Source organism: Scomber japonicus, chromosome 13 (genome assembly GCF_027409825.1).
Source record: "Scomber japonicus isolate fScoJap1 chromosome 13, fScoJap1.pri, whole genome shotgun sequence".
Classification (NCBI taxonomy): domain Eukaryota; kingdom Metazoa; phylum Chordata; class Actinopteri; order Scombriformes; family Scombridae; genus Scomber; species Scomber japonicus.
In genome coordinates, this window is record NC_070590.1 from 9,903,774 (window position 1) to 9,920,140 (window position 16,367).

Genomic DNA, 16,367 nt, shown 5'->3' on the forward strand with positions numbered 1-16,367 from the left:
ACAAACGCGTATGAATTGATTTTTTGCCCACTTGGGGGCAATACAACAAGCTGTAGCTACACAACATTGACATGTTAATAGCTTGTTGTGGAAAACGTGTTAGCACCACTTGCTTACACATCCCAATGGGAAAGTGGTTTTAGACTTTTGGGCCCTATTGTATGACATGTAGCAACATTAGGAGTCATGTGCTTCTGGCTGCCTGATAAATAAGTCAAATTTCTCTCTGAAGTTAGTTCTGTTTTGGTCTCAACCTACACCTGGGGGAAATATCTGGCTTCATATGCCATGTTCAGTTGCTAACTTTATCTCTCTGTTTTGTGCTGCGAAGCTATAAGTACAGTGGATTTACCTGATTTTTTTTTTTTGCTGCTGCAGGAAACTGGGTTGATGAGAGCAGTTGAAACTGAGTCAAAAAGTGAAGTCTTAAAACCAAAACAATGAGCAGAGAGAGGTTACAACGGTTCGCAGGGCTGAGAGGAACTGTAAAGTCAAGTGATTATTATCCTTGGGTTTGTCATTACACCTAGCTCCTTATGACACATACAGTCAGTCAGATATAAGCCACTGATGATGTAAAAACAATGTTGATTAGTGCAGCTTTATTTTTTGTTGAAAACCTCAGAGTTAATGTTGCTTTCCGAACAAATATATTCAGCATGTTTATTATCAGATTTGTACGGCTACACCATATTGAATTATGATCCTATGACAAATCATTATGATGATATGTCATATATACAGTTAATATTGTTTTTGTTTTTTTGTTTTTTTTACTGCAGCCACTATTTAATTCTGGTTACGTACAGTATCTGGTCTACCAGTTAGAAATCTCTTGCAATGTTGCATTCAAAAGATTTTAAAGACCTTTGGGCCCGTGTTTTGTGTTCCTCTTGCCCTCTCTGCCTCTTTCCCTGCCAACTTTGCCATTCTCCACCTGTCGACCAGATGCCCCCCGGACTTCCCTGCCTGGGTACCACACCCATCTGCTCACCTGTTGCCACCACCCAATTGTACTCACCTGCTGCTTATTATCTCATCACTTCTAGTACTTTATGTACTGGTCCTCTGTTATGCGTTCACTGCCAATTTGTCAATGTTGAACACTTGTCTTTCAGCCATCCTGTATCCTGTATTCAGTTCCCTGTTCCTGTTCCTGTGGTTTAGACTTTCCGCCTGTTTTTGACCTGGCTGCCTGCCTTGCCCCTTTGGACATGTTTATATGTTTTGGACTGCCTTCCTGTTACTAATCTGTAAGTCTGTCTTTTGGATTTAATTTATTAAAGCCCTTCTCATTTGATCTGTCTGCCCGGGTGTCTGCATGTGGGTCCTTCATGAGTGAGGTGTTCTATTAAAAATATTTGTCAGTAAAGTTGCTATGAGTATTGTCTTCTAATAGCTATAATTATTAGACTGTATTTGCTACCAGTGACGGAGTTGAGGAATCAAAGTTTGTGCAACATCTTAACTGACATCGTTCTTCCAGACAGCAGACGTAATCCAGACTAAGCTCATAATTACAGCACCGTGGGTCTTACCTGTTTCTCTTCAGGTCCTTCTTGGCTGCAGAGACAAAATCAGAGAGTAAATTGATTTGTAGAGATTTAAAAGGACTTAGGCGCTGCCGAGGGTATGTCGAATGATGACCATCCGGGGGAAAAAGAACAGAGAAATGAGAGCTCTCTGTAGTTTGACTCAGATTTATTGGGAACAGTCTTTGAAGAAAACGCATATCCGAAATGTCAGCCCATTCATCTGCCCCATAAATCTCCCGTGCAGACATCAGTCCTCTCATCCCTTTTTGTTCTTTTGTTAGTCATTTTTAAAAGTATGCTGGGGAACAAGTATTCTTAAAGTGCAGTCTTTACATACACTTTGATGATAGTTGCTATTGGCTTTATTTACATGACCATGCATGCAAATTACTGTATAGCTGTGTGTTTGTACCTGTGTGAACATGCACTCACATATGTATATTTTGTTTGGATGTTCTGCAGTAGATGCCCCAAGTCTTATTTGCCTTATTTCTGTTTTTTCTGAGTCCAAACTCCTAGGAGGAGGATTGTGTACACTGAATTGATTTGAAATGATCTAACTCATATTCTTCCTTCAGCATGTTTCCCTTTGTTAAAACAATCACAGCTTGCCTCAGTTCCTACTTTCCTAACAAGCTTTATTGCATCACAGTAGCTGATTGTGAAATGTTTATAAAATACCACACAAACATTGTCACTCATAATGCAATGACAACTATACCTGATGTTGAGACCCAGTTGGTTTGACATAACTGTGCCACTTGTTAAACAGTGACTGGGATAGGTTAGTGCCTGACTCAGATTGACTCAGACCCCCAGACAGAGATCTACATGCCTGCTGTTGTCTGAAAGATAGATTCCCAGGAATGTCTATGAGATCATCTTCTCTGCAGTAGAAAAATCATAGTCTAGCTCAGTGACTCACTCTGTAATTGACTGGGGAAATGAAAGAATCAAGACGTGGGGGCAGAGAGGATACTAGGATATCCTTTAACAAATGGGAGAGGTCTTCTCTGCCAGTGATGAGTCCAAATCACAGCAAAGCGTCTTCATTGTTGAAGTTGATACCCAGGCCTCACAGCTGTTTGCTTGAGACCATGATCAGTGAGTTATTGACAGACTTACATTTTAAGTGCCTGTTTGGATTATCCTACCAAGAACCAAGCGCCAGCATTTGGTCAGCTTCCCATTGAGGTTTTTGTTTCTTCTTTTTTTTTGGTGCTGTATTATTTACAAATTAATTCATATGTCAAAATGTATGATGCATGAAACAATGTTAAGATAATTCAAACTTTTATAGTTTTTTATAGCTTTATTCAAAAGAGAATTAAATACTGATGGTATGTAGCCATTCACGAGGCTTCAAAGCAGAAGATAATGCATTAGTTTTACCCTTTGACTTGAAATGTCATTGAATACACATGCTAACAAAAAAGAAAACAAGGATTATGAATGTTATTCATGTTTTTTTGATACTGTTAAAGATTTGCTTTATTGATATGGAAGTACTATAGTTTTGGTATTTTCAATTAGCCTACATATTGTTTCTCAACCAATAATTACATTTATCTGTGACATCCATAAAAGCCATTTTTTTCAAATAGAAATAAAACTTAATGCATTTGTTAATCTAACTGTTACTTACACATGCATTTTAAAACCTATATATAAAGAAATAGACTAATTAATAGTGGCCTGCTGCTTTAAATAACTAAAGAAAGTCAGTGATGCATAAAGTCATACCTGTACGTTCATTGTAGAGCTACAACTAACTAACTAGTATTGTCATTACTAATTCATTTCTGAAATATTTTCTTGATTAATCGATTAGTGTTTGGTCTATACAATGCCTGAAAATAGTCCAGAAAATATGCTTAATTGTCCTCTTTTATCACCACCATCAATCCACAACCCAAATATATTTTGTTTACCATCACAGACCAGACAATATTCACATTTGGCGATTCATTGTCTATCAATTGACGAATTGATTAATTGACTGATATAGTTCAATAATGGAACCACAAGATGCAAAGAATGCTTTTGGGAGGAACTGAAAGAAAATGAATGAGGAAAAACACATTTATATCCCACTTTTCTATGCAATGAGCAGATTTTGTTGGGTCTTCTCCCTCATTGCTCACTGCTCACATGTCGGTGTTGTCGCAGCAGCTCCGTCCCCTCCCACTCTGCACAGACCGGCTGAAGGCGGGCAGCACAGTCCCGTCATCTCACGTCAGAGGCGGCTTCATTATTTAAACTTGAATCAAAGAGGGGAGGAAAGTTTTCACAGCCGGGACAGCGTTGCCTAGCATCTAGGCAGAGGACTCTGGATAGTTTTTTTAAAAACATTTTTTTACCCGTGTATCAAGGAAACGCGGACATTTCTCTCCTCTCATTCTGCCTCTCAGCTGTCCGTTCACCACTACTCGCAGTCCAAGAAAAATGCCAAACATGCCCCAGACCGTGACTCTTAAGGGACCCTCTCCTTGGGGTTTTCGTCTGGTAGGAGGACGGGATTTCAGCACACCGTTAACCATCTCCAGGGTAGGTAACAATGTTGCTGTCTGTTCATTGAAAAGTAGCCTACGCACCGCCGGAGGGAGTCAGCAGTACCTCAGGGCAGTTTAGAGGTTGTTTTTTAAAATCTTCATATGAGCCATTATTAGCTATTTCCATGCATATACTTATAATAGATAACACATAATGATTGTAAGGGATGCAAGTGAAAGATGAGGTTGCGTGAAGTTGGACTTGTTGCCTAATTAGCCTATAATTAATCTTAATTAAGAGGTCGCCAATGTCTAATTATAAGCGTATGAACAGGAGCTCTACTCTAAAAGCTGCCAGATGGTGTCGTCTAATTCCTGGCAGTAAAAGTCGTCTGTACATGTTATTGAGTCACTAGACGACCATCAATTAGACTGATGTTATATGGCTTTCAATATCACAAAAGGGGGATTTTTTTTTTACTTCATAATTTGTGTACAGGCCAGCTTAACTATTACTATATGGGGATGGTTCATGTTTGTAAGGTCCTTAATTGTGAAATAAATGTAATTCTTAATGTATAAATAATGCCAATTAAACTTATTTGTCTAAGTTTTGACTCTGACAGTAAGTGGTCCCAGGTGGTTGTTGACAGACTGTAAAAGTGATGCTATGTCTGGAGGTCTGGATCATGATTATCATAATCCAGAACTTCAGATTATTGTTGCTGTATTATTATGTGTGTTATTGAATTATTGCTAATAATATTAAGAATAGTAGAAGTAGTTGCCGTGGTATTCACAAACCTTCATGAACTTTCCTGACCCTCAAAATATGGGTCAAGAGTCAGTGTGCTGGCAGTGGATCTGGCAGTAGCCAATAGTTCATCCCGGCCAGGGTAAACACATCCCGCTCCTGCTGCAGGGCTTTCAGAAGGGGGATGTGGGGAGGAGGCGGCGGGGGGGTGCTGACATTTGTTTTTCATCAGAGCTCATTGGTGCTGCTGAGGGATTCCAGGTGTTGTGCTCAGCTGTATCACCAGCCCCAAACCGACCCTTTAACTACAGGGCCCTAGCACTGCAAACTAGAGGGGTAATTTTTAGATTTACGGCAGGCGATTAACTACGTTGAGAGAAGTAGAATAAGCCCTGAAGGTCACCTGAAGTACTCTCTGCTTTTAAACCTACCAATTTGTCCCTAAAAAGAGTTGTGATGCAATGATGGGGAAAACTCTGACTCATAGTGTGTTGAGTCAAGAGCCTTGACATTAGTACATCTGTAGGTTTGTGGTTCACTCACGTATTAACTTGGCACCTTTGTGTCTCCAAATCACAGTGAAACATAGTTGAATTTTGCAACTTTAAAAAATTCCAGAAATCAAATGTGTCTTCTTTTGGTGGCTCAGACATCACTGGTGAATCGAGCGTTCATGTTCAGTTTGTCTCTGTGTGTGCATGGAGTAGAGTTTCCATCAGAGACCATGCCCAGGACCAGAATTCATTTGGAAAAAAAGGGAAAATCTACTCTGCAGCCTATTGCAGCACTTTTTTTTTCATGCTGACTTGCTGAAAATGCTGCTGCTTCAGAGGATCTCAGGTTTTGTGATGCACACCATTCTTCTTACTTTAATGATTTCTACAGCAGGCAGGTTGTGGCCCCAATATAACTGATTTCACAATTCCTAAATTTTGCCAGCTCAAACTTTGCATACTTGCATAACTGCCAATGTAAATATCATGACATGTGCAGGTTATTTATTTTTTGCATTGTGAACATTGTGTAACTCTGTAAAGGTGACATCATTGGAATTAATTACAGGTTACACTGACTGTGCTGAGAATTACACAGCAAAGGTGGCAATAAAAACCATCCTTGACATGGAATAACTGGTTGCTAGAATAAATAGGGGAGTTTAATTACAGCATCTTGGCTGCCTGAAAATTAGAGAAGGAAGCATCTGGTGAGATGCAATCATAGTTAGCAAAATATGTGATATCAGAGGCATAAGTACACAGTCTTTTGGCAGCAAGTCCCAGCATTATACTGCATCCTGCAGCCTTTTTTGTGTTGTACCAGACATTACAGAGCAGTTCAGTGTCCAACTGACGTCACATACCCCAAAACATAAACTGACAATAGCAAATATGTTGTATTGGCAGAACTCAGTAATTGTTTTATCCTGCTGTGTAATGTTGTAGTTTTACTGAGAGTATAAATTAAAATTAATTTCAAGGACGTGATTAAAAAACAGACATGGTGGGGAAAGGAATCCTCTTGCCTCACCTCATGGGAGCTGGTTGCATTCTGTGGTTGAAGCAAGATGTTATTCATCGCTTTAGACATACTGGAATATCTCTTTAACTCGCTATTTATCACATGCTTGCTTCATTCTTGCTGTAGAGTGAGTGCCCAAGACGGCAATTACAATGTGTGGAAAGGAGACACAGAAAGAGATACATGGAGGGAGAGTGAGATTATGATCGTGAGTTTCAGACAAGAATAGTTTATGTCTTGTCCAAAATGTCTCTTTGGGGGGCAATTTAGTTTCACGTAAACTTGTACAAGCCAGAAAAGTCCAAAGTGTAGCAGTGTCTGCTAACCTTTAATTTTAGTCCAGAGAAGTTTAAAGACAAGACCGAACCCTGTTGTTTTTAAACTTTACAGTATTTTACGCAATCATTCCTCCACTTTGCATGATTGACAGATCCCATCCCCTCTTCTTTCATGTCTTTCTGCATATATAAAAAACAATGCCATGAAACACCTGCACTTGGAAAGAGTGAAAGCCATAAATACCAGAAAACAAGTTCTGATGGCAGCAGCTGGTTCTTTGCTTAAGGTAATAATGTTCCCGGATAAGCCCATTAGTCCCCTGCCAGCCCATTAGGACATGAGTCAGTTAAAGACACATCTACTTGACTCTTGAAATATTTGCCCTGTTAAAGTGCATGGTGTGTTAGATTGTTAAATGTCTGTTTGTGCATGAGCCGGAACGAGTGGCAATGAAATAGAACTATCATAAAATCGCTGATGCAACTGCAGAGGTATTTAGAGAGGATGCGTTGAATATGGCAGCTGAGGTATAAGCCCTTTGGTAAATTGATATTAAACCGACGTGCAGGCAGAAGGTGACGCAAGACACTTGCCGGTCCTGCCAACTAGCATTAGTCTTCTCCTGGACAGGAATTCACACCTGAGTGTAGACCCGAGTGCTACGCAGAATCTGTGTCCAACTTCACCGTCTGACACCTTTATGTTGTGCATCCTATGTGGTCTGTCTTGTTGATTCAAGATGCTGTCTTCTTTCAGACAACTCTTGATGCCTTTTATGGGTTTCGTTTTGCAGGGACAGCACTCCCTAATGTTTTTCTATGCTGTTTTTGAAGTGAAAAATGTCCACCCCATTTTCCCAAAGCTATTATATGCAGTAAAACAGAGAAAACCCACAAATACTCACATTTGACAACCTCGAACCAAAGACATTTTGGCAATATTGCTTGAGAAATTAATCACAAGATTAAATAGTCATTGAAACTGTTGTTGTGTGGTTTGCAGTCTATCAACATATTGCTTCATCATCTATCATAAAAGCTTTAGTGAGATAAAAGATGGGACATGTTTGGACTTGGCTGATGTACTTTAGTATAGACAACACTGATGTATCTGTGGCTAATCACTAGCAATCTTGGGTAAATCCACATCACAAATTTTTTATATCAAGTTCTGACATTGTATATGAATTCAGGTCAATGCCTGCAAGGAAATACTTGATAAACCCAGCAGAACATGTAGGTTAAAAGTCCTGTAATGATAATTTTAGCTCATCAGGAATTGACTTACATTATCACACTATTGTCTCAATGGCTTGATTTTGTTCCCATCTGAGCCAAAACCAGGCAGACTGAAACATTACGAGAGCAAGATAAACTGGAACTGGTTACTTTTCTGTCTGTGTGGTCAAATGTTATGCAAGAATTTAAGGAAGGAATGAGATAAAATGAAAGAGAAAGCCAGTCATGAATGCACAAATCAAAAACACATAACTAAAATTACATTAGCAGTTAAACATCCAATGGACTGAATGTCCTTTATAACCTTTAATCTCTTGGTGTTCGTCTGTCCGTCCCTCCGCCACATACCAGAGACAGGACATGTGACCCAAAGCCACATGGGTTGTTTCTCTGACACTGCTGGTTATAATTGTCAGCCTCAGGCCGCTCTGTGGCATCTCCTTTCTCCAGGCTAGAATTATAGATGCTACGAACTGCATCTCCACAACAAACTGAGCAGCAGATAACAGATGGTACTCTCAAAGAATTTCCTGTTGTCAGTGACGCCATGGAGTTCCTGAAGCAGAAGGACAGGAGAACAATATGAGTCCTTGAGTTGTTGTAAGAGTTTCTCCCGGTCGTCTGATTATCTGATATATGAAAGTGACTCACTGTGTTGGGTGTTAATGTGAAAATATGTGAGTGTTGCTGTGAAGATGACAGTGAGATTTCTGATGTTTTAACACTAAAAAGTCAGAAAAACTTGCTTGAACTTGAAAATGTGAAGTTCCTAACCTAACCCTGCCACCTATCAAAAAACACCTCTTATGATCATGTGCATCACACTGAAGCATCACATACTGAGAAAGGCATTAAACAAGTCTTCTGGCAAAGTTGAACCCAAGATGTTGCAAAAACCCGACAGATTTATCACAACTGGATTACAAATCAGATTTACAGGAATTTCCACATACTTATTGGTGATGTCATGGTCATGCTAGACATACACAATATAATTATGTTCAAGTGTTGCTCCAGTTTCCGGTTTCCTTATGTTCTCATTAAACTTTAATCCCACATATTTGATCATCATCTGCAGCTCTGCTTGTTACTCTTGGCAGATTTAGTCCCTTTGTTTCAGTGTGATAATCACTCACACCCCAAGCTATGTAATAGCTTTTACAAAGTGTCACCAAGGTCATAACCATGGTTCCTATCGCAGGTCCAACAAAGCAAACAAAGGCGTTTGACACATTGCCAGGAACTATTCTCTCAGTTGCTGAGACATGCGACTCAGTGCTTCCACCCAGCAGAGTGTCCCTGAAGAATTCACACATAATAGGATGTCTTAAATTTGATCTTTATAGAAAGATTTTTAGATGACTGCTCACTTTTCAACCAAATTTAGTCCAGTTTCACTTTTGCCTTGCAAATCACCACAACAATTAGTTCATAATGGGCAATATATGAGTGAGAATACAGTGATGGGTCACATTGCAGCTTGTGTGTATTCGTGTGTGTGTCTGTGTGTGTGTGTGTGTGTGTGTGTGTGTGCATTCAGATGATGAAATTAATGATTATTCTGCAACTAAAATAATCTATTCTAAGAATTACTCTACTGGTGAAAGGAAGAGAGGGAGAATTGGATCCTCAGCTTGGATCAAATATGTGTTTTTATATACCAATGTTGGAGAAAAGAAAAACCTCAAAAGGTCAACTCTTCAGTAGCTAAGAAAAGCATTCTTGGTTTTTCTCTCGACTTAGATAAAACAGAAGACTGGACAAAAACACTGATGACATGACAGAGTACTGTACCTCAGGGCTGATGTCATACTTGAGTAAAAGTGCTCTAGCTTTTTCATACATAGTGCATTCATATGCTTACACAAACATTCACTTCCTTTGGCGTGTCGTGACCTGTGCCCGCAGTGTGACCACACTCCAGCACACACTCATCAGGCCTCCGCGTGCCACATGATGATTCTGTGTAACATCAGGCTGTCATTTTCTTAACCACTTTATCTGTTAGCAATTAACTGTCATCGTTATGGAAAAACTGCAACTGTTTAGATTACTCAACAACTATTGAAGTTGCTTTTTGTGGCATCAATGCCGCCCCAAATCCTGTCATTAACAGAACATCATGGCTGCTTGGCCAATCAATATGCACCGCCTATCTGATGCCTGCAAACCACAGGTGAACATATTGCAATTAAAACTAATTTACTTTCATAGATTACAGGCCAGTTTGTCATTCTCAGTCACTGATTAATATAACAGAATACAGATTAAATAGTTTGATTGAAGTTTTTTTTATTGAGATTCTTCTTTGAACATTAAGTGTGATTCCTCTTTCTTCTCTACGTGTGGAATCAATTAAATAAACCATAGCATATCAGCACTTTTAACCACCATAATAATTGTATGATACACAACAGACTCAATTATGTACCTGAGTTATACCATTTGAACCATTTTCCTCCAATAAAAATAAACATTCCCTTTGTTGTTGTTCTATGAACTCGCGCTGGAACAAAAAGTAGATTTACTGGTTGAAAATACGATTGAATTCACACCATATGATAGTAACTCACTATTTCTAGCAATGTTAAACTCTTTTGCGGTATTTATTGTCTTTTTCTGCCTGTTCCACTCTCCGTCATTTACAACAGCTTTTGGTTCCATCCACTTATCTGAGCCAAGATAACTTTTTTTATTAGCTGCAGTCACACACCCAGTTTGTTTTCAGAGGACTGTCACTTCTCATTTTCAAGTTAGATAATTTTATTCTTTCTTCTGCCAACAAATGAAACAAGTAGAAGTTGATCGCTCTTAGCTTTTGTTACAGCTGGTGGTTTCGTGTAAGTAAGAATACAAAAATAAAACGTTCAGTGTAAAAAAAACCATTGGTATTATCCACAAAGCCACTTGTAAAAGTACTAATTAGAAAATTACATTTGTCTTCAAGGCTGAGTAGATTTAAGTCATTACATCACTTTACTGTAAATTTGCAGCATAAATATAGCAGATTATGATTATGTCTAAACCGCGTAACTCTACACCCTTCTTGCATTTCCTTTACAGATGGGAATGTTTGTCCTCTTGTGACAACCTCAGTCATGCCATTGTGGCACTTGGCATACCGCTTTGTGAGTGTGTGTGTGTGTTTGTGTGTGTTTGTGTGGTTCACCAGTATTTATGGCTTGACCCTGAGGTGATATTACTCACTCTGTGTATGTGTGTATGTGTTGGGGGTGCCTGAACCTTGGTCCACTATGACACAGCTCAGGCACAAACCCAACACACACATACGCAAACATTTAAAATGTGTTCTCACCAGGGAGGTCGTGCTAAATGAAGTGGGTAAATGACAACCTCCAGTTAGTGATTGCCAGCAGATGCACTGACACAAACAACAGTAAGTTGTGCATCCATTAAAAACAACTGTATTCATACTTTTGCTTCCGTAAAGGACTCAAACTTCAACAAGTTAGTCATTTGTGTTGTTTATATCAGATTTCTGCAACTGCAGCTGATGTGTTTAAGTGGTTTTCCTACTACACACAAACAAACACACACTTCCCACAAAGCTTCTGACCTCTCAGTTTACCGGAACTGAGTCAGGGACAGAGGGGCAGTCAGAGGTTGTAAATTAGGAATTCCACATCTGAACCACACGACTCAGCTATTAGTGCTTCATGGAGCGTGAACATGTGTTCCTTTGCTCTTAAAATGTTCTTCCTAGTTAGTGAGTTTGGTTGTCTTACATAAGCAGCTTCTCTCTCTCTCTCTCTCTCTCTCTCTCTCTCTCTCTCTCTCTCTCTCTCTCTCTCTCTCTCTCTCTCTCTCTCTCTCTCTCTCTCTCTCTCTCTCTCTCTCTCTCTCTCTCTCTCTCTCTCTCCCTCTCCCTCCTCCCTCCCTCTCCAGACTGGGCCTACTGTTAGTCAATCATATCTGAATTTGTCTCAGATTAGATTACAAATATCTGTAAGTGTTAGTGAACACAAGGTTCCACCATTCTTAATGTGCAGCTGTCAAGATAATAGGTATTACAAGACATTGTAGGGTAAAACAGTGAGTGCTCTGGTGTGGAGATGAATGAGCTCATAGAGAGGTATCCACTTAAAAACCTGGATGTCAGGACAGAGATTAATTGCCGACACTTGACATACAAGGGGATCATTAACTGGAAAATCATCCTAAATCTTCTGTATGTTTTTGGGTATAGGTGTGTGTGTGTGTGTGTGTGTGTGTGTGTGTGTGTGTGTGTGTGTGTGTGTGTGTGTGTGTGTGTGTATTTGAATAGCATAATTTGAGATTGAGTTTATTAGTTTGGAACTGACTTCCAATAAACCTGAAACTGAATGTAATATTATGAAAATAATTTCAGTTGCTCTGAAACTATTTTTGATCCTCACTGAAAATTCGACTCTCTCTACTTCCACTTTCAGTTCTTGCAATTCAAATTCAGTTTACTGAGACACGTATCTAGTCAAGTAATGTGTGAGTTCAGATTTGCGGCCCTCAAAAATGAATGTGATCCATTTATGATGGTAAGACATAAAACTACAAATTTACTTCAGACTTTTTAAATGTCTTGCTCCAATTGGTCATTGATTTCATTGAGAGAAAATAATCTTTACAGTACAAGAAAAGAGGAGTTCTGTGAATCTGTACTGGATTGCTCCACCCCGACAACAAACAATATAATTTAAACAATATACAAAAGTCACAGATCATTGCTCAGAATTCCTCCAAAAACAGTGTGCAATTGCATCCAGCTGTAGAAAATCTGCCTGCTTTTAATGGTTGGAAAAATACAGTCAAACTAGTAGTCATACATGTCATGGTTTGACAGCACATGGAGTTCGCAAAAAAGATGAGAGACACGATGAGAATTGTTTGCATTTCATAATGTTTTCGTTTCATTGCTAGTAAAGCATTTTCCTCTACAGCTTGCTGCCATATGACAGTGACTGCTTTACTGCAGATGTCTTGGTTTGATGATGGAGCATCTGATTGGTAGTTTCTTCTTTTTTATTTCTGCCAAAACCGTATGACCAATATGTGGCAAGCCTAGAAATAGCAGTGACATTAGTGTGTGTGTATGAGCAATAATGGGAAATTGTTATCATATGTTATTTAGTGTGTCTGTGAAGGTGAAACATACCCACTGGGATACTTGCCCTCCCCGTGCTTTCCTGCCTATACCTCACCCGTCTGCCTCCCAGTGTGGCTCAAATGTCCACAGGCCAGCCGGTTTCTGGAACCTGCTCACTGTCCATCAGCTGAAAAATAGTCTCCAGAATTATTAAGTGATGTGGACATATGCTCAATAAGATCAAAACGGTCAAAGTGACAAGTAGAAAAAATAAAAATGTAAACGGATATATTGAGCAGATGCTTGTAAATGAATCTAACATTACACAGTGACAGTTGTTAAGGTTCAAGGTTCATATCCAAAGTCAAAAACAGCTTACAGCTTACTGCAGCTGAAGTCAGAGTTTAGTCTGATAGAGTTGCTGAATGCTCATAAAATTTCAGATTGTTTTTTAATTTGAATTTCCACAGGCCAGGCACATAAAAATGTTCCAGGTCTTTCCAAATATTTCACCACCTCCAAAACTCTCAGTGGCCTTTCACTTCCCAGTGTCACTGCTGCTGGCTTTCGAAAGTGTAAACCTAGAGTGCTGCCTAAGGCAATATTACATAAATCAAAAAGAGAGCTGCTTTTGTTGAATTTGCCCTCAGTGTTGACACTCTCACAGTAAAACTCTTTTTCCTTTCTGTCTGTTGTCCTTGCTGACAGTTCGACACCACTTATAACGACTCTTTCTTCTCTTTTCCTGGATGTGTGTTTGTGTATGTGCGTGTGAACGTTATCTTCAGGTAACACCAGGCAGCAAGGCCGCTCAAGGTGACCTGTGTCCGGGTGACACCATCCTGGCTATCAACAATGACAGCACAGAGCACATGACCCACATGGAGGCTCAGAACAAGATCAAAACCTGCATTCAGCAGCTCACACTCAGCATCATCAGGTATGGGAACATGAGATCACCAGATAAAACTACAGCTTCCCTCATTTGGTGAAACCCACTAAACAACCTACAGTATGTTTACTGACAGGGAAGCTTTTGTGGTTATGCAAATAATGTCTATTGGTAGCGAAATGGCCTGTTGTTGGTATAGCACCACAAAACCACTAATAGAGGAGGTTGGTGCAAATCACTGGGCATACAAAGTGTCTTACTTTTACACCAAAGACCTTGATTTGCATCCCATTTCCTACCAACAGTGTTGTTTCCTTGTCATTATGTTATCCAAATCTTCCTTTTAGTTGCCTTAACAACACCTAACCTGAACCATGGATGCCAGAGCAGAAACAACATTAAGGAGGGACACACACACACACACACACACACACACACACACACATAAACACACACCCACCCAAAGGGTTAAATGTACATGTTTATACTAAAAATGTTACACATACTGTTTGATATATGGTTACCTTTAGATTATTTGTTAATTACATCTTTAGAATATCACTTAATTACTTACAGATTTGTGACTTGTTGAGTGCTTTTCTCGTGACAAACTATTTTCCATAATGGATTACTGATGGGAATCATGACGTTAGGAATAATTGGATTTCAGGAAAGGTTGAACATTAGTCACTTGCTAATCAGTCAGCAGTGCTTTGACTCTCAGCAGAGGCTCCTTATGGTTTTTGCTCTGATGCTCATTAAGTGAATTGAGTTGAAAATCTTAACTGTTTTTTTATTTTCATGACTTAAGGTCATGTAGAGCCTCTATTCCATGAACACATATTGCTTCTATTTCTGGTTGGTCTACTCAGCTTGGCACAGTGGAGTCGTATGGACAGATGACAGCTTTATAACTGTTTAAATGATCGACTCTTTGCTCTTATAGCACTCTGTCAAAGTCAATGAGGCTTGTATATATTGTGAGTCACACAGTGGCCTTTAGAAATAGACATCACAGGTCAATATTGTGCATTTTACCAGTTCATGAGGTGTAAAATTGTCTTCCGCTCTTCTGGTGCATCATTTTTAGAACTGGTATGTGACGATAGATAATTTGACCTTAAAAGGAGGACGCGTTTCTGTCAACATAGCAGAACGGAAATCATCCGTCTAAACGGTTAATGACAGAGAGAGAGAGAGAGAGAGAGTGTGAGAGAGAGAGAGAAAGGGAGGGATATGGGGGATAACCAAGGAAAAACTGAAATGTCAGTTGCTTCCCACATTTCTATTAGATGGTTACTTAGGGTTGCCAGAGTACTGGAAAGTGCAGAGTGAATCTGGCAACCTCTGAATCCCGTCCTCTCAGATGAAGAGCAGTGTGTGGTTTCAGCCACAGTTACAAGTGACAACTGCCAACTGGTGCTTCAGCCCTCTCCTTTTAGGGCAACGAACAACACAGGCTCTTTCCCATAATGGTTAGGAATATAAAGTTGACTTGCAGATGCAGTGGAAACAAGAATTGCTTGTGGAGTAATTGGACCCGTCAGATAAGCAAAGATTCACACGTGCAGGAACTCTAAATTCAGATGGAGAAGCACTTTTTTCTCTCTCTCTCTCTCTCTCTCTCTCTGTACTGTATTTGTGTTTTATAGTATGCACTCTTGCATGCAACATCCCCCTCTTCCCCCCCCAAGCCTGTAGTAGAAACCATCCATCCATATGTCATGCTGAGCGGCTGAGCGTTAAGTGGTTTGTCCACATAGGGATAGTAAATTTATTTAAAGATACATGAAGTAGTATTCAGGGCAAAGTCTAAGGGAACTCCTCCATAGCTGCTATAGAGCACAAAAAGGGCACTCCCACACTTAACTACTTGCACCCTAATGTTCCCAAAGTCAGCTTAATTTTCCCCTTAAGTAGTCAAAATATTTGTACACAGTGGAGTAGGGAATTCACAGGAGCACTTTAGAGTTATTGACTTGCAGCATTTGTTTTGCTTCACATTTGTTGTTGCTGTTTTGCTGTTTCATAGAAGCTCTGTCAGACTTTTATAGATTGATAAGTTCAAATTTAAGATGCTGTTTTTATGGTGACATCCAGGTGGGAAAGATGTCCTTGCAGTTTTAGCAGGCATGCAATATTTGGTGATGTGGTGAAAACCCTGGGATTGTGGCCAGAATCCATTTACCATCCAAACCAACCAGAATCAACCAATGTCCTAACGCTTGGCAAAAAAGGCTTTGGGTGGTGGGGTGGTTGAGGTTTTACATTTTTGGTAAATGACATAGTATCCTTATCTTATTCTCAATGTTTTATAATCCATTTAAATTCAGACACTTTTTATAGGTCTCCCTTAAAATGCCAGTGAGATAAATAAAGATATGCAAAATATAAAACAGGCTAAAAATGATTTCATGACTGAAATAACTGACGTCATTTAACCTCCTTGTTTAGTTGGAAATAATTCAACAGACACTGATGCTGTTCATCAATCCTCCTTAATATCCCATTCCAAGTAACAAGATAGCAACTTGATGCAGGGTCACATAATAACCTGGCAGAGCTGGTATTTGACCTTT

The 16,367-nt window shown here is 39.5% G+C and overlaps 1 protein-coding gene and 1 long non-coding RNA gene across 2 annotated transcripts in view; both read left to right on the forward strand.

The window, feature by feature from the left end:
• The first annotated feature begins 367 nt into the window (after window positions 1-367).
• On the forward strand, window positions 368-1,306 carry LOC128371160 (uncharacterized). Its single transcript, XR_008322792.1, has 2 exons — window positions 368-495; window positions 1,119-1,306. It is a non-coding gene; the product is annotated as an uncharacterized LOC128371160 (long non-coding RNA).
• A 2,534-nt stretch (window positions 1,307-3,840) lies between these two features.
• Window positions 3,841-16,367, forward strand: part of pdlim4 (PDZ and LIM domain 4) — a 44,568-nt gene continuing 32,041 nt past the window's right edge. Inside the window, exons 1-2 of the mRNA XM_053331398.1 lie at window positions 3,841-4,082; window positions 13,685-13,836. Coding sequence (XP_053187373.1) covers window positions 3,981-4,082; window positions 13,685-13,836 — 254 coding nt within the window. The 5' untranslated portion in view covers window positions 3,841-3,980. The remainder of the gene's footprint in view (window positions 4,083-13,684; window positions 13,837-16,367) is intronic.